This window comes from Carlito syrichta, unplaced genomic scaffold (genome assembly GCF_000164805.1).
Source record: "Carlito syrichta isolate Samal-C Ts95f unplaced genomic scaffold, Tarsius_syrichta-2.0.1 Scaffold304359, whole genome shotgun sequence".
In the NCBI taxonomy this organism is placed as follows: Eukaryota; Metazoa; Chordata; class Mammalia; order Primates; family Tarsiidae; genus Carlito; species Carlito syrichta.
Genome location: NW_007248455.1, coordinates 78,952 through 98,149, shown reverse-complemented (window position 1 = coordinate 98,149; position 19,198 = coordinate 78,952). Strand labels below are relative to the sequence as shown.

At 43.3% G+C, this 19,198-nt stretch overlaps 1 protein-coding gene across 1 annotated transcript; it reads left to right on the top strand.

The window, feature by feature from the left end:
* Positions 1–3,026: 3,026 nt before the first annotated feature.
* On the top strand, positions 3,027–17,383 carry LOC103262157 (zinc finger protein 133-like). Its single transcript, XM_021713233.1, is given in 9 exon segments — positions 3,027–3,108; positions 12,309–12,435; positions 13,005–13,100; positions 14,379–14,963; positions 15,048–15,399; positions 15,568–15,862; positions 16,106–16,279; positions 16,857–16,962; positions 16,965–17,383. Coding segments are annotated over 8 exon segments (2,121 nt in total). The 5' UTR covers positions 3,027–3,108; positions 12,309–12,314; the 3' UTR covers positions 17,357–17,383.
* The last annotated feature ends 1,815 nt before the right edge of the window (positions 17,384–19,198 follow it).

Genomic DNA, 19,198 nt, shown 5'->3' with positions numbered 1-19,198 from the left:
GCCAAGACATGGTAGCTCAGGTCTTGAAGAAGCTGTAAGGGAGCCTTAGTACCTTTTAAACAAGTATCCAAGTCTGCAACCATGAGCAGGAAGTCATCTACATACTGGAATAAAGTACATTCAGGGTGCAAGGTACGAAACCCTGACAAATCCGTTGCAAGACTTCCCCAAAAAGAGTCGGAGAATTTTTGAATCCCTGTGGCAACCGAGTCCAAGTTAGTTGACTAGTATCTCCCGAGTCAGGATCTGTCCATTCAAAAGCAAAAATGGGTTGACTGGCAGGGAACAAAGGAATGGAAAAGAAGGCATCCGTTAAGTCCAACACAGTGTACACCTGGTGTTGAGGAGGACGCAGGCTGAGCAAAGTGTATGGGTTGGGGACAGTAGAATGGATCGCTTCAGCCCACTTATTGACCTCTCTTAAGTCCTGAACAGGCCAGTAATCAGATGTTCCTGCCTTTTTAACTGGTAAGAACAGAGTACTCCAAGCAGATTGACAGGGCGTTAGAATGTCAGCAGCTAAAAGCCCTTTAATATGGGGAACAATTCCTTTCTGAGTCTACAAACTCATAGGGTATCGATGAACGTGAACAGGAGTGGCTGACGCCAACAGACCTAACAGACTGGAGGGTGATGCTTCGCCAATCCTGGGTGGTTTCCACCCAGACTGAAGGAAACTCCCATTGTAACTGTAGTAGTAAGCTTGACAAGACATTTTCTATGGGAGAATATGAAGAAACTAGGAGGTATTCTTTGGAAAGCGGAACAGTCAATAACATTATCAAATGTTAGTTTTTGAAGCAAATCACAGCCCATAAGGGGGTATGGGTAGTCAGGAGCCATTAGAAACGAGTCAACTGTTCAGTCAGAGGTAAGCTTGCAGTTTGTGACCGCCTGTTGCCCCTTGAACAAAAATCTGTTTATCAGATACAGACCCTAATGATGATTTTAGGACCGACACTTCTGTCCTGGTGTCCACCAAGAGTTAGACGGGGTGGCCTCCAATAGCAGTGGTTACTATGGGCTCTTGGGGGCCTAAGGAAAAAGAACCCTGCCCTCCTCAGTCCGAGTCATTTTCTGCCTCCCCAGTGGAGGGCAAGACGAGAACTGACTTAGGCTTTTCTGACTTTGGGCAATGAGGGCAATCAGGCAGATCCAGGAAAGAGGCCAAGGACTGCCCTCATTGCCCAAAGTCAGAAAAGAGGCCAAGGACGACAGGTCCAGAAACTGCATAAGCATACAGACATCAAGGAGATATCCAAACAGAAATATTAAACTGAGACTCTGTTCTACCAACGTCTTGGGTCACTGAACAGAGCCTAAGGAGCAACCTCATGAGGCTCCGACCTCCCTGACAGAATTATGGCCATAAACAGAAGAAACAGGATAAACAGATTCTTACCTCTCCGGAGAGTGCAGGTGGACTCAGATTTAGTGAAGGGAAGACAGCAGTCACGTCAACCCACTCCAAACTTGACGAGGTTATGGGGCCTTGTGACAAGTCAGGGGGCATCTCCCATATAACATCTCCATCGAGCCAGGGAGAGCCGAGCGGGGCTGCCTCCCAAGTTTGGCGATTGATTCTGCTGGGTCCTCCAACTGTTGTGACTAGAGTGCAAGAAAGTAATAGCCAATGCGCAGAGAGTCAGATTTGAGACCTCTAATAGCCGGCAGCCGAGAGTGGGCTAACACCACTAAAAACTTCTTGATCCCTGAGCAAAGCAAGCAGGAGGCTTTTATAGGCAAAACCACAACTTTCGCAATTACAGTTTATATTTCAGGGAGGGGTCAGAGTCAGGGATGGAAAAATTTGCGGATACTTGCTTGCTTTGTTTGGCCATGGGCCAGCTGCTGTTTGCTTAACAGGATATAGGGGGAAGGGGATTTCTAAGAAAAGGGGGAAGTTACAGCTCAGGGGCTCAGAGCAGTTCTGGTTACATGTGGGAGGGGCTGCATATGGGCAGCAGGCATGCAACTAAAATGGAAGATTTAGTTGCTTATGTCAAACAAGGTTATTATCGGTTATACAGACATATTGGTTTTACAGACATTTCAGTAGTGTGGTGACCTTCCTTGGGGCCATGCATCTCTGAGCTTCTGGCCATTTGGGGGCTAGTCTTTTTTGGGCCCAGTTACCCCCTCAGCTTTGGAAGATTGAGGTGAGGGGCAGGCTATCTTGGCCAAACGATCCCTAGGTGGACAGAATCTGGGGTGACTATGTTGGCACGACTTAGGGTCTCAATTCGGGTAGTCGCCCCTGGTCTCGGTCCTTGGAAGAAGGAGGTCAGTCTGGGTCCTAGTGGACAGGTTTTTCAAAGGTCCCAGAGACCGTCATCTGTCACAAGAATCAGATTCTCACCTCTCTGGTATGGCTTTGGGATTTTAAATCCCATTTGATTTTTTTATTGTAGAGAAATTTCAAACAGCCAGAAGTAGACAAAATTCCACAGATCACATGTCCATCACCCAGATCCAACAGCTGTCACTTCATGACCAACCTTTATTAATCTCAAAGTGAACACAAGCAGAATCATTTCAACTCACAGAGGTTCACCGTCACTGCCCTTACTGTTTAAGATCATGGTCTCCACAGCTAGATTTCCTCGGCCCTGTCACTTTATAGTTGTATCACCTTGGGCAAGAGGCTGAACTCACTGTCCCTCAGTTTTCTCATCAGTAAAATTAGGATAGTACCATCTACTTTATTGGTTTGTTGTAAGGATAGAATGAGGTAAAACTCACAGTTCCTGGCACAGTCTCTGGCGTATGCCACCTGCTCTGTAAACATTACCTTCCATTATTAATAATAGAAGCACAGAGAGGATCACCTCATATTCACTGTCAAAAGCATGTCAGGGCAGGCTTTGTTCTCAACCTGTATCCCAACTCTTCCCAGGAAGCTACCCACAGTTTTTTTCTTCTGTGGCAGGTCAACTCCTGATATCATTAAGGAAGAGGAGGCACTACCCTGCTGAAGCTTGAGGGTTTCCATTGATTTTCCTGAACCTTTATTATTCTTGTTCTGCCTCCTTTGGCCCCTGCCTGTCCAGAGAGGACTGCCTTCTGGGGAAAGCGGAGACTCCAGGACTCCTGAAAGCCCAGCTTCAGGTAGGTGTGCATTTTGAACCATGAAGGGGAGTTCCTTTGCTAATTTGACATCTGTGTTCTACAATGTCCCATCAAGGGATCAACCCTAGCTAGTTCTCCCAGGAAAATAGGCCTGTTCTAAGGGTGACAGTTTTCTCAGGGAATATTTTTCAAAGCTTGTACTCTCTCTCATTCCGTATACCTCTATTCTTGTCCCTACATTACTTCTATAAAGATTTTTTCAGATACTCATTCTCAGGGCTTGTCAGGTGCTGTGAAGTTGCCAACATCCTGTTCTTGTAACTTCCAACGTCCTTATTTACTCGTTCCTGCTAGAGTAGTTTGTAGCAAATCCCAGTTATATCATTTCAAAAGTATCTAACACATAAAGATGACTTGTTTTAATGTAACCTCAATTTCACTGTTACACTCAACAAAATGAATAGCTTAGTAATATCTTTAATACTCAATCCATATTCAATTTTTTCCCAGTTGTTTAAAAAATGCCATTTCTCCTTCCAGTCAGAACAGCCCTGGTCAGAGGCAGGCAGGAGAGGGAGAAGTATCTGGAAACCGCCTGATGGTTTGCCCTGTCTCCACCGGCTTCTCCTCCCGTTTCTTCTGACCTTGCTGATCTGTGTGAGCAGCTTTATAACTTGATATAAGCTGGGCCTCTGAGTTTTCCTTGCATCCCTGCTGTTTCCAGACTTAGCTCCCATTTAGAGGCTGCATCCTCTCGATCCCACCTGTGCATTCTCTTTGATTCCTTCTTCTTCCCATTCCTGACTCTTTTCCAACTTCTTGCCTGTCTTTCCTTCCCTTTAGAGCTAAGCTCCTTGAAAAAATGATCTCTGTCTGCTGGCTCCACTGCCATTCATCCATTGTCTTTTAAAAATTCCAATAAGGCTTTTTCAGTTCTGCCCACTGAAAAATATTCTTGTCATGGTCACCAGTGTTGTCCCTGTAGCTAAAAGTCACAGCCAGTTCTCAGTGGTTTTTATCTAGTTGCTTACTTCTTCCTCTTCTTCCTTCTTCGTATATCCTTCCACATGGCTGCTGTTGGTTTCAGGTCTTCCTGATTTTCCTCCTACCCCATAGGCTGTTTCTCCTCTATCTCCTTTGCTGGCTTCTCTTCTTCTCAACTTCCATTGTGGAAGGCCCTAGTTCAATTCTTAGGCCTCTTGTCTTCTCCAGTTGTGTGTTTTCCTTGGTGGTCCCATCTACTTTCAAGGCTTTAAATGCCATCTGTCTGTAGTCTCAGCCTAGATCTCTGGGCTTCAACTCTACATCCCAGTCTCCTGTGTTCTTCACATTTCTACTTGAATGTCTCATGGGCATCCCAAATCTAATGTGTCTAGCAACAGACTCTGATTACCTCCCCTGAAAATGCTTCAGCCAAGTGAGAATAGGTAATTTTTTCAAGTTTAGCTTCAAAAAGGAAGAGACATGGTAATGCCTTCCTTCAGATTGCTCAGGCTCAGAAGCTTGGAGTCATTCTCAATTTCATTCTTGCTCTTAAGCCTCATCCACTAAACAAATCTAGACTCTAACCATCTCCAGCCCTGCTGCTTTCACTGTGCTACAGACCACCATCTCAACCTGGATGATCATAGCCTTCGAGCAATCTCTTTGCTGCCTGTGTCCTCCTAAGGTATGTTCATCAGTACAGCAACCAGAGGGATCTGAGTCCCATCGATAACAGGAAGATGCTTCTGTCATTAAAAAAACGGAACAGAAAGATGACATAGCATGTCAGAAGGGGTTCTGATTATTGATTGTGGCACAACAAAACACCCTAAAGTTTAGTGGCTTAGAAGAGCATCCTACTTTAATCTCTCACAATTCCTTAGGTTTCCTGCATCAGCTAGCCAGCCTTTACTCTATGTGAGGTATACATCTTGCAGTGGCAGCAGTCATCCGGGGACTTATTTGGATTGGAACGTGCAAGATGCTTCCCTCACGTATTTGGTGCTTTAGTGGATTGGCTGGAAGGCTGGAGTTAGCTGGGAAAGCCAGGCCTTTCTCTCAACATGTAGCATTAGAGCCTCCACCTCTCTGTGTGGTCTCCCCAGCAAGAGAGTTGAACTTATTATGTGGTGTCTGGAGGCTCCTGAGAGTGAAAGCTGTCTAGCCATAAGACTTACACCTGCCCATGGCAGGTCTTTCTGCCATGAACTCCTTCTTTCTCTTTTTCTCACTAATAAACTTTATTTAAAAATAAATAATTTAAGCCTGTAACCAGAACAGTGTCAACTGGGTCACATTTCTTGGTTAAAGCAGGAGCAAGGCCAACCTAAAGGAGTTCCTAATGTTTAAAGCAGGAAGCAAATAGAACATTGTTATTTGGTAAACACCACAGTAATAAATGTTGCACACAGGTTCCACAGATGCATGCTAAAATTAGTGGGTGGAAGTTTGAATAGAAATAGGATATTTGCATACTCTCAAAGGATATCTCCCAAGATATGTGTTAATTATAAAGGGAAATATAGTGACTTTACATGGAGAAACCCAGCAGATACTACCTTACCCAAGTGATCAAGATCAAGGTTAACATCACCAGTAATGAGTTACGAACATCATGCATGGAGTCATTGATATGGTGTACTGAAAATGACACAGCATCACAGCACTGGAGATATTCTAACTGAAAATGAAATGACCTCATTCTTACCATTACAAAATATCAGACAATCCAAAATTGAGGGCTACTCTTCAAAAGCATCAAGTTCATGAAAGACAAGAAAAGACAGGATCTGTCACAGATTGGAGAAGAATAAAGATACATGACAACTAAATACAGCGTGGAAGCCTCAGTTGGATCCTGGACCAGAAAAAGTACATTAGTGGAAACACTGGAGAAATTTAATGAAGGTCTTTAGTTTGGTTAATGGCATTGTGTCAATGTTTATTTTTTGGGTTTGATTATTGTACTTTGGTTTTCTAGGATATTAACATTTAAGAGGTGAGTTAAGAGTATATGGGAATTGATATTTTTGTAACTTCTTTGTAGGTCTAAAATTAGTTCAAAATAAAAGGTTTTATAATCCATCAATCCTTTATTCTTGATTTTTTTTGAGGAATCTATATTGACTTTTATTAAAGAATATCACAGCATATAAGGAGGCAGTTGGAGTCTCTTCACTAATATTTTATAATTTTGCTTCAGTATTTTTGCAAGTGATAATTAGTTTATAATTTTCTTTTTTTTGGAACTGTCGTCAAGTTAAGTACCACTGTTGTACTTGCTTTATTAAAGGAGAAATGACTTTTTCCTTAATTTTTTAGTTCTCTGGGATAGTATTTGGAACGTTGGGACTATCTGGTTTGAAGGTTTGGTGAAATTTACTTGTGACTCTCTTGGGTCAATTTTGGTAAATTGTATTTCCTTAAAAGTTACTCACTTCATTAGGTCTACAAATTTATTTGTATAGAGGTCTTCAAAATAGTCTTACGTGGCTTTTTAACAAATGCTTTCTGGTGATTCAGTAGTTGTTTCTCCTTTGGTCATTTCTTTTTTTGAATATTCATGCTTCCTCTCTTCTCAATCGTTAGCTAATACTTACTTTTTAAATATTTTTTTGGGAAACTGGAATTTGACTTATTAGACCTACCATTGTCTGTGCATTAGTTTCTGCTTTCATCTTTATTACTTCCTTCTTTGTGCTTTCTTTTGGGTTACTTTAGTTTACTAGTTCTTTCAGCTGAGAATTTAATTAATTTATTAGGATTCTTTCATTTTTATTTATAAAAGTTTTTAAGGCTATAATTTCCTTTATCTCACTGTTCTAATTAAACTCCATATGTATGTAGTGTTTTCATCATCATTTTTTAGAAATTCCAGAATCTCATTTTGTCTTTTTTCTTTAGTTCCCACCTATTGCCCATATAGCATGCAGCCAACTCTTTCTACTTTTTTCTCCCCTTTTCTCCTATATTAGGGCATTTCCACCTTATCAGGACACACAGCTGTATAATGTTAGCATATATTTTCTACCTCTCTTCTTTAGTGCCAGATCTACAGTTATGTATATTAAATGCTCATCATCAGTTTTTTTCTGAAGTTTCCTATTGTGTCTTGCTTTGAATGATTTTTTTTGGGGGGGGTAGATATTTTTAAATTGTGGTACATACACATAACATCAAATTTACCATTTTAATCATTTTTAAGTGTGCAGGTCAGTGGCATTAAGTACATTCACGTGGTTATGTAACCATCACTGCCATCCATCTCCAGAAATTTTTCATCTTTCAAAACTGAAACTCCATACTCATTAAATATTAACCCTCCATTCTCCCTTCTCCCTAGCCCACTCGAGCACCATTCTCCTTTCTCTTTTCTGTGAAGTTGACTATTGTGGGTATCTCACATAAACGGAATCAGATAGTATCTGCCTTTTTATTTCTGGTTTATTTCACCTTAACCTAATGTCTTCATGGTTCATCCATGTTGTGTCTTGTGTCAGAATCTTTCCTTTCTAAAACTGAATAAGATACCATTATGTATATATTCATTTTCTCTTCATCTATTGGGTTGACTCTTCCTTTTGGCTATTGTGACTAATGCTGCTATAAACGTGAATGTACATGTTAGGGTTAGGGTCTAGGGTTACACAAATGTGAAAGTTCATTTGCATATATAGCCAGAGGTGGAACTGGTGAGCCATGACAATTCTATTCTAAATTTTTTTGAGGACAACCATATTGTTTTGTGTATGCACCTTTTTACATTATTACCAGCAAAATGCAATGGCTGAATGATAACTTTGAAAAATCTGATGGAAGTCTCATACTTTATGCTTAGAGATACTTAGGATTTTTGTTGTTGTTCTTCGAAGGGTAATACTTTTTCTAGTAGATATCTTGGAGCTGGTGGGTATGGGTCAGTTTTTCTCTCATATCTTTGTAGATTCTTTTTTTTTTTTTTTTTAAGAGACAAGGTCTCTCTCTGTGACTCAGGCTGCAGTGTAGTGTGGTGTAATCATACTACAACCTCAAACTCATGGGCTCAAGCAGTCCTCCCACCTCAGCCTCCCTAGTAGCTAGGAATATAGGTACATGCAGCCATACCCAGCTAAGTTTTAAAAATTTTTTGTAGAGATGGAATCTTGCTATTTTTCTCAGTCTGGTTTTGAAATTCAGGCCTCAAGTCATTCTCCCATCTTTACCTCTCAAAGCAGTGATCATAAATCCATGAGTTACCATGCCTGGTTCCTTGTGGGCCCTATCATATTTAGATTCAGATCATCTATTTTTGAAATGTTTTCTTCCATTATACTTTTAAATAGTAGTTCTCTTTCATTGTTTGTCTTCTTCAGGAACTATATGAATGTTATTTCTTCATCTGTTTTTCCTTCTAACCTCTTTCTTTCTGATTCTTTTTACTTACGTATTTTTATTCTCTTACATTGCTTTCCAGCTATTTTTAAGTACCCATGATGTTTTCCTTTCCATTTATTCTTCTTGGCTATCTTGTGATTTAGTATTCATTTCTCATATAATACTGTATTTTTCTTTATTTCTTTCGGAAGTTCACTCAGATTTCATTTTGCTTCACTTTTTTGTTCATTTTTACTCTTGGTTTTTGAATTTTTAATTCAAGATGAAATCTTGTATTTCTAAATTTATGCTTAGATATTTAATTTAGCTTGGAGTTATTGTTTGTCTTTTCCTTGTCATTATTTTTTGAGGAGTGAAATTTTATTTAGCTAAATTGTTTGAATTCTCATTTTCTCTTTATATACATATTGTTTGATTGTTTACATCTCTTCATTTCTGTAGCAACTGTCAGACTCTAGTATTTTTGAGACTTTTTTTCTAGCTCAAGAAAACTTATTAGTGTAGCAAAGTATGGTTTTTTTACTGAATTGCAAGGGAAAGATAGGTTGTGTATCCTTTTTATTATTCACTTTTGTTTTGCAAGGCTCTGAATTTCCTTCTCTTGCCTGTTTTCCCCTTTATCTTGATGTTTCCAGGGAGTGCCTTTACTTTGCTTTCTACATTCTCCATTGTGCTGCTCTTCCACCAGTTGTGAGGTTAGAGAGTAGTGGGCCCTGCCTCACTCATGGGGAGAGCACGTTCACCTGACACCTCTCATTTCTGTTTTCCTTACCCAGATCTACCTTCTGAGATATCACCCTTCTTTAGGGAGACCAGAAAAAGGCCACAGGGTCCTGGAGAGCCAGGGGAATGGTGAGTGTTTCCTGTCTCCATACTGACTGTCACAGGATGATACATTCCCTTTTTGTGCCCTGACTGCATTATTGGCACCTAAAAGAGTTCAACTCCAATTCTGGATATGTGAATCATCTTAACAGAAGTCCTCCCTCGGCATCTTTGTTCAACCTGTGACTCGGTTATTCACCTACTGGTTAACTCTAAATGACACACAATTCTACAGTGCAGGATAGAGTCCACATTTTTTTGTTCAGCTTCTAAACTTCTACTGGCTGAGAGTTCATCATGATACTGGAGTAGGAAGATCCAAGATTCTATCTGACCACCTAGAAAATTATACTAGCAGAATCTGTCTGATGTTCCTGTTTTGGAACTCTGGAGTCTAGTTGAACTTTGGAGTTGTGCAGATTCCAGGGAAAGACACAAAGGGTAAATTATACTGAATTTCAGCTCTTAGTGCAGTAGCAGCTACTGTCTGCCACTCTGTCAGCCCTATGACAGGAAACCATGCATGTATTTCTTGAGCAGCTTGCATATGGTGTTGGGAGACAGGGTGGGCAATAAGGATCTTGACTCCAAATATTGAGGATCTGTGTTTTGATTGCTAATTGCTGTTTCTTATGGTCCAGCATTGTTGCAACCTCTACTGGTTGAAATGACTTTAGGGGATTTAAGGAACCAGAGCCTCGTCACTTACCTCACTTTTATTTTTCTTTCATCCCTTTTGAGAGCCAGGCATTTAAGTAGGACATTCAAAGGAAACAGCATATAAGGGGGGAACATAGAAGGTCATTATGCATACCTGTGGAAAGGCATAGACTCAGAAAACACCTGAGAAGACCTTAAGCTTATCCCTCAGGATTATTCTTAGCATAGAGACACACTACATCTTTTTTAAAAAAACAAAAATACCATCAGATATGGTGGCTCATGCCTGTAATCCCAGCACTTTGGGAAGCTTAGGCAGGAGGATCACTTGAGGCCAGGAATTTAAGATCAGCCTGGGCAACAAAACAAGACCCTGTCTCTACAAAAAAAAAAAGGAAGGGAAAAGAAAAATCAGTCAGGCATGGTGGCACATGCCTGTAGTCCTAGGTCCTCCAGAGGCTGAGACAGGATGGTCATTTGAGCCCAGGAGTTTAAGGCTGTGGTGAGCTGTGATCATTCTACTGCACTTCAGCCTGGGTGACAGAGTGAGACACCCTGTCTTGAGGAAATTTAAGTAAAAATAGAAAGCAAAAATGCAAGCAAAAGGGAAGCTCTGACTTCCAGGTTGCCCCATTAAAAGCATTAAATGTCCAATTTTCAATAAAAATCACAAGACATACAAAGAAATGAGAAAGTTAAGGAGAAAAAACATCAATAGGAAACATCCCTGAGAAAAGCCAGACGTACTAGACAAAGACTTTAAAATAACTGTCTTAAAGATCTAAAGGAAGATGTGGAGAAACTCAAGAAAACAGTATAAAGACAAAATGAAAATATAAATAAAGAAATAGAAAACCTAAACATAAACCCAAAAATAAATTTTGGAGCTGAAGAGTATAATATCTGAAATGAAAAATTCATTAGAAGAGTTCTAAAGATAGAAAATTGAAATTATTCAGTCTGAGGAACACAGAGGAAAAAGATGAAAGAGAACAGACCCTATAGGACCTGTCAACACCATCAAGTAGATCAACTGTATATTGTGGGATACTGAAGACGAGGGACAAAGGGAAGAGAGAGGTTATTTGAAGAAATAATGGCCAAAACTTAACAAATTTGACAAAATACTTGAATATTCAAGTAGCTTAATGAACTACAAGAAAAACTCACAGACCCTCACTTAGACACAATATAATGAAAGCATCAAAAGCCAAAGGTGACAAGAGAATTTTGAAAGCAACAAGATAAAAGCAACTCATTACATGCAAAGGGTTCTCGATAAAATTATCAGCAGATTTCTCAGAAATCTCAGAGACCAGCAGTCAGGGGATTGATATGTTCAAAGTGCCAAAAGAAAAAAAAACAAAAAACAGACTTATCAACCAAGAATCCTATATCTGGCAAAACCACCCTTCAACACTGTGGAAGAAATTAAGATATTCTCAGGTAACCAAAAGCTGATGGAGATTATTACCACCAAACTTGCCCTCCAAGGAATACTAATGAGTGTCTTAAAAATTGAAATGAATGGACACTAAATAGTTAAAATGAAATTATCTGTTAAAGATGAATGCATAGGTGATAATATAAGCTAGCATTATTATAACTTTTTTTGTAACTTCACTTATTGTTTTCTACATGACTTAGGAGACTACTGCATTTTAAAAATTAGTGTTGTTTTTTTTTTTTAACTACACATTGCATAAAGATGTGATTTTGTGACATCAGTAACTGAATGGAGATGGAATAGAGCTGTAGATGGAATAGAAAAAGAGCTTTTGTATGTTATTGAAGTTAAGCTGATATATTCAAATTAGAGTTTTGTGATTCCCTGATTTAAATGTAATCCCCTTGGTAACCATAAAGAAAACAGCTATAGAATATATAGAAAGGGATATGAGGTTGACACAGTGGCCCATACCTGGAATCCCAGCACTTTGGGAGGCTATGGTGAGAGGATTGCTTGGGCCCAGGAGTTTGAGACCAGCCTGGGGAACATGACAAAACCTTGTCTCTACAAGAAATCAAAAAATTAGCTGGGTGTAGTGGTGCACACCTGTAGTCCTAGCTACTTGGAAGACTGAGGCAGAAGGATCACCAGAGGCTGTGGTAGCTGTGTTTGTGCCACTGCATTCCAGACTGGGCAACAGGGTGAGACTCTAACTCAAAGAAAAAAAAGGTACTTGAAATTAGAAGGGAATTTAAAATTACCTTGGATTTATAGTTCCTGGCTGGATAGAAATGGGTTTAAAGGTCTTAGAACACATGAAAACAGGGTCACTGTCAAAGGCAGTCTCTAGACACCTCATCGACCAAGGCAGCCTTCTCCTTGCCCCCTGCCATGAGCCATGGGCATGGCGGGCTCCTGGTGAGCAGAGCTGGGTTTTGTGTTACAGGCACACATGGCATTCATGGATGTGGCTGTGGATTTCACCCAGGAGGAGTGGAGGCTGCTGAGCCCTGCCCAGAGGACCCTGTACAGGGAGGTGATGTTGGAGAACTACAGTAATCTGGTCTCGCTAGGTAGGTGTGGTACCTCTCAGGACTCACATTTCTTTCTGCCGGAAATCGTATGCTGTGCTTGAAGCGGCCATCATGCTTTCTGACTTGGCCATTGGGTTGAACTCAAAAGCGAAGACATCTTGTTCTCTATTTCCTAGGGAAGGTCTGATTTTGTAGAGTTGAAAATGGGTCTATTTGTGTGTGCACATGTGTGTATGTTTGTGTGATGTTCTGTTTGTAAGCCTTTTCCCCCAGGCTGAGGCTCTTTTTTTGTTAGAGATGAGGTCTCACTATGTTGCCCAGTCTGGTCTCAAACTCCTGGACTCAAGCAGTCCTCCCACCTTGGTCTCCCAAAGTGCTGGGTTTACAGACATGAGCACCCAGCCTTAGGCTCTCCTTGAAATTATCTTCTTTCAGATGAGAGATGTGTCACCAGCATGGAGTTGACTCAGTGTGTACTTGTCTGAGTTCACCATCCCTACTCTTCTTCGTACCACCTTTAAGTTCCTCACCCAGTTTGACTCCGAATTCTTGAATGGACCCTGGAACCTATGACCTTTAGTAATTTTGTTTTCTTTCCTTGTGAGCAGGAATTCCATTTTCTAAACCAAAACTCATCACCCTGCTGGAACAAGAGAAAGTGACCTGGAGAGAGAAGAGAAAATGTCCACTAGCCACCTGCCCGGGTGAGTCAGAGAACACTGGCAAATGGGACACAGAGGAGGCACTGGTCAGGTTCTTGACCTCCTAGGCTGCTGTTCAGACTGCCTGGCACGACCTTGCAGATTTTCTTCTTCATTCGGGTGAGGGGCTTTCCTGGTAGCTCTTGTCTCTCTCCTTTCCTCTTCCCATTGGGTTTGTCTTCCCTAGTTCACTCCATTTTCTTCCACAACGATTGCCTTCTTTCTTGTCACTGTTTTTAAAAAAGATCAGCAAGAACACAGAAAAAAACCGAGTGAGCTAGAGAAAGAGGGCAAGACCACTGGGCAGAAGGAAAGTCAAAAAGCCCGCTGAGACATCGAAACAGAATTCTAAAAGGCCATGAGCTAAGCATGGCTTTTACATTTTGGGGTGGTTATATAAATATATAACATCCTCGATTTTGCCCTCAAAGCCTATAAACCATTTACTGTCTTTAAGATAAAATTGACTGACCTCTGCTCTAAGGGAGTATAATGTATAGCTATAGCTTTTTATATTTTGCTTAATTCGGGCACCACTTATAGTAAAACGTAAGGGCATTGCCACTGCATAGTCCCAGTTATCCTTTCCTCCCAGCATCCTTCACGCTGTAGTTGTCATTTGTATGACACACTTCTAAATACAGTGTTAAAATACTTGTTTTAGGCCGGGTTCAATGGCTCAACCTGTAATCCCAGCACTTTGGGAGGCCATGGTGAGCAGATTGCCTGATCCCGCAGGTTTGAGGCCCACCCAGGCAACTTGGTGAGACCTCATCTCTACAATAAATAAAAAATTAGCCGGGTGTGGTAGCACACGCCTGTAGTTCCAGCTACCTGAAAGGCTGAGGCAGAAGGATCGCAGGAGCCCAGCAGGTCGAGGTTGCGGTGGCCGGGAGCATACCACTGCATGCCAGTCTGGGCAACAGAGTGAGACTCCAACTCAAAAAAAAGAAAAAATACTTGTTTTAAACACTTCTGTATTTTTTTAATTAAGAGAAAAATAGTTTTAAAATAGTCTTTTTATACTTATCTAGATAATGTAGCATTTTCTGTTTCCTTAGTTTTTTTTCTGAAGATCTGAGTAGGTTTTCTGGATTATAATAGAAGAGGTACAAAGTAGTGGTGGCTGGACAATAGGGCATGTGAAGGAAGTCTTGGTTGGGAGCACTTGAGTTGTGAGCATTTTGAAGACCAGGGGATCGAGCCTCCCAGTCAGACTAGGCAGAGTGCTTGGGCCACCCCACCGAGAACTCAGTTCTGACCCAGACTTTCTCTCTGCAGCAGAACCAGAACCAGAACCAGAACTCTACCTTCATCCTTTCTGCCCTGCTGATATCTCCAGTCAGAAGCTCCCCATGCAGCATGTGCCGTGTAACCATCCCCCCTGGCTTTTCACGTGCCTGTGTGCGGAGAGTCAAGTCCAGCCAGGGGACCCATGCCCAGGGTACCAGGAAAAGCAGCAGCAGGCCACTGGTGGAATTTCCTGGAGTGACAAAGCAAAAGGCCAAAACAGCGACGATGCCAAGCCTTTGTTGGGCAGGACAAAGAAAAGGACGCTAGGGGCGTTCTCCAGGCCACCGCCAAGGCCACCAGTCAGCTCCCGGAATGGCCTCAGAGGGGTGGAGACAGAAGCCAGTGCAGCCCAGACAGGGAGCCCGCAGGAAACAGACAAATTGCTGACGAAGATAGAGGTCTTGGGATTTGGAGCAGTCAACTGTGGAGAGTACGGCCCGAGCTTCAGCAAAATGACAAACCTGCTCAGTCACCAGCGGATCCACTCAGGGGAGAAGCCCTATGTGTGTGGGGTCTGTGAGAAGGGCTTCAGTCTCAAGAAGAGCCTCGCCAGACACCAGAAGGCCCACTCTGGTGAGAAGCCCTTCGTGTGTGGGGAATGTGGGCAGGGCTTCAACTGGAAGTACGCGCTCATCATCCACCAGCGGACACACTCAGGTGAGAAGCCCTACATGTGCAGGGAGTGCGGGCGGGGCTTCAACTGGAAGTCCACGCTCATCGTCCATGAGCGAACACACTCGGGCGAGAAGCCCTATGTGTGTAGTGAGTGCGGGCGTGGCTTCAGACAGAAGTCCAACCTCATCATACACCGGAGGACACACTCGGGGGAGAAGCCCTATGTGTGCCGGGAGTGTGGCAAGGGCTTCAGCATGAAGGCATCTGTCATTAAACACCAGAGGACACACTTGGAGGAGAAGACCATCATGTGCCGTGACTGTGGCCTGGGCTTCAGTGACAGGTCCAACCTCATCTCCCACCAGAGGACACACTCGGGGGAGAAGCCCTATGCATGCCAGGAGTGTGGCAAGGGCTTCAGCCAGAAGTCGGCTGTTGTCAGACACCAGAGGACACACTTGGAGGAGAAGACGATAGTGTGCAGTGACTGTGGCCTGGGCTTCAGAGACAAGTCCAAACTCATCTCCCACCAGAGGATACATTCGGGGGAGAAGCCTTATACTTGCAAGGAGTGTGGGCGGTGCTTCAGGCAGAGGACAACCCTCGTCAACCACCAGAGGACACACTCGAAGGAGAAGCCCTACGTGTGTGGAGTGTGTGGGCACAGCTTTAGCCAGAATTCCACCCTCAATTCCCACAGGCGGACACACACGGGGGAGAAGCAGTGTGTGTGCGGGGTATGTGGGCGAGGTTTCAGCCGGAAGTCATACCTCAAGACACATCAGAACATACACTCAGGGGAGAAGCCCATCGTGTGCAAGGACTGTGGGCGTGGCTTCAGGCAGAAGTCCAACCTGGTCGCACACCAGAGGATGCACTCAAGGGAGAAGCCCTATGTGTGCAGGGTGTGTGAGAAGGGCTTCACTCTCAAGAAGAACCTCGACAGACACCAGAAGGCACACTCTGGTGAGAAGCCCCTCGTGTGTGGGGAGTGTGGGCGGGGCTTCAACTGTAAGTCCATGCTCCTCATCCACGAGCGGACACACTCGGGCAAGAAGCCCTACATGTGCAGTGAGTGTGGGCGGGGCTTCATCTGGAAGTCTACACTCATCATCCACGAGCGGACACACTCAGGCGAGAAGCCCTACACCTGCAGTGATTGCGGGCGTGGTTTCAGACAGAAGTCCCACCTCATCTTCCACCAGAGGACACACTCGGGGGAGAAGCCCTATGTGTGCCGGGAGTGTGGCAAGGGTTTCAGCCGGAAGTCGACTGTCGTCAGACACCAGAGGACACACTTAGAGGAGAAGACCATTGTGTGCGGTGACCGTGGCTTGGGCTTCAGAGACAGGTCCAAACTCATCTCCCACCAGAAGACACACTCGGGGGAGAAGACTTATGCCTCCAAGGAGTGTGGGTAGTGCTTCAGGCAGAGGACAACTCTCGTGAACCACCAGAGGACACACTCGAAGGAGAAGCCCTATGTGTGCGGAGTGTGTGGACACAGCTTTAGCCAGAATTCCATCCTCAATTCCCACAGGTGGGCACACATGGGGGAGAAGCAGTGTGTGTGCGGGGTGTGTGGGCAAGGCTTCAGCTGGAAATTATACCTCAAGACACACCAGAACATACACTCAGGGGAGAAGCCCATCGTGTGCAAGGACTGCAGGCGTGGCTTCAGGCAGAAGTCCTACCTGGTCACACACCAGAGGATGTACTCAGGGGAGAAGCCATACGTGTGCCAGGAGTGCATGTGTGACTTCAACCAAAAGTTCAACCTGGTCACACACCAGAGGATGCACTCGGGAGAAGCCATACATGTGCTGGGAGTGCAGGTGTGGCTTCATCCAGCAGGTCGGCCTCATCCAGCACAAGAGGAAGCATGCCAGGGAGTAGCCCTATATGAGCAGGCAGTGTGAACTCGGCTTTGGCAACAAGTCGGCCTTAATCATACACAGCTCCACTCCAAGGAGAAGCCTTGCGTGTGCCGAGAGTGCAGCTAAGGTTTTATCCAAAAGTCTCACCTCGCCTTACATCAGATGTCACACAAGGGCAAGAAGCCCTGTGTATGCAAGACATGTGGACAGGGCTTTAGCCTGAAGTCTCATCTTACCTGACACAGGAAGGTCAAGTCTGTCCACCACAGACCACCCTTCCCGACCGATGCTGAGGCCTTTGTGGGGCAGTATGCTCTACACCCTCTGAAAGTGCAGACGGTGGCAAGAGCTGACCATCAGAATTTTTACTGTTATGAAGTGGAGAAGAAACATACATTCCTTAATGGTCAAAGGACGTTTGACTTGTTTACTTTCTCCACTGTCTTCTCCAGGTTTTGTGGCCTTTTGTTCTAATAAACTTTGCCTCTTACAAATCTGTAACCTTGACTCTGTCTCATTCACTCATCCCTAAAGACAGAGAATTAGCAGTGACCCAGATATCTGGAACTCTTAAGTCCACTGTTCAACAAGAATTCACTTCCTTAGGAAACATAGGAACCTAATCGATTGTATATTTATTGGAAAGTGTGGTCTTTTGTATGAGGAGATAATCTAGGAGCTGTATATAGAGATTTCAAGTGAGGACACAGAATCTTCCAGAAGATGTGGCTTCTGGTCCAGTCCCATCTGCAGCCACCCTCTTCCCTTGGCTCTGACAGCTCCTCTTCCTGCTTCTCTCCTTGGAGCTTTTAAACATCTGTGTTGTTTCCCTGACTAATCTGTGTTCCTTTTCTCAGGCTTTAGTCCCTGGTCCTCCCATCTGGGGGCCTCTCACCAACGCACTGTCCCCAGCATTCCAGTCCCACATAACAATGTTTCAGTCAAAGGTGGATCAGATATGACAGTGGTCCCATACAGTTATAATGAAGCTGGTCACCTAGTGACCTTCCAGTCAGAAAACATGTGGAGGTGGAAGATGGTAACACTGATGATCCTGACCCCATATAGGCCTCGGGTAATGTGTCTGTTTGTATCTTAGTTTTTAACAATCAATAATTTAAAACAAAAATGCTTATAGAACAAGGATATAAAAAAACTTTTGTACAGTTGTATACTGTTTATGTTTTAAGCTGTTATTTCCAGAGTCAAAAAGTTTTTAAATGTATGAAAAAAATTACAGTAGGCTAAGATTAATTTATTATTAAAGGAAAATATTTGAAATAAATTTAGTGTTGCTTAAGTGTATAGTGTTTATAAAGTCTACTTTTTATCTTTTATACTATTTTATCATAACTTTTCTATGTTTAGATACACAAATACTTAACCATTGTGTTCTCATTGCATGCACTATACAGTACAGTCACACGCTGTCCAGGTTTGTAGCCTAGGAACACTAGGCTACACCATACAGCCTAGGTGTGTAGGAGGCTATACCATCTAAGTTTGCCTAAGTATACTCTATGATGTTTATGAACTATGAAATTGCCTAAGGATTTCTCAGACTATATCCCTGGTGTTAAGTGACACATGCCCACATATGGACAGTCTCCAACTGTGTGTCTTCCTCAGCCCTCCAATAATAGGGGTAAGACCCTTGAAGCCACACTTGCAAATCAATCCTGTAATACCAGGGTTTAGGGCTTTCAATCATGCTCCTCAGCAACCTATACCTGGACCCAGTGCCCATGCCAGTCAATCAGGTCACTGGTCTAAGTGCCCTCAGACACACACCCTCAGTAGTTCTCCAGTCACAGAGCTAGTGATATCTAACCCTATTTAAAGATAGTTAACCACACCTCCATTGTGTTTCAGTCCAAATTGATTTTGCTCAAAATAAGTGGTCCTCAGGGTAGACATCTCAAGGGAACAACCCTTTTTTAAGACCGTGTGGTTCTCTTTATTTGTGTGATTCCTAGACTATGCACAAAATGGTTTCTGAATTTTGTTTTTTTTTTTTTTTGAGTTGGAGTCTCACTCTGTCTCCCAGACTGGAGTGCAGCGGCCACTCCCGGCCACCGCAGCCTCGACCCGCTGGACTCCGGCGATCCTTCTGCCTTAGCCTTCCGAGTAGCCGGAATTACAGTCACGCGCTACCATGCCCGGCTGATTTTTAGATTTATTGTAGAGACGAGGTCTCGCTGCCCAGGCGGGTTTCAAACTCGCGGACTCAGGCAATCCACTCACCTCAGCCTCCCAAAGGCGTGGGATTACAGGCTGAGCCACCGAGCCCGGCTGGTTTCTGAATTTTAAGGGTAT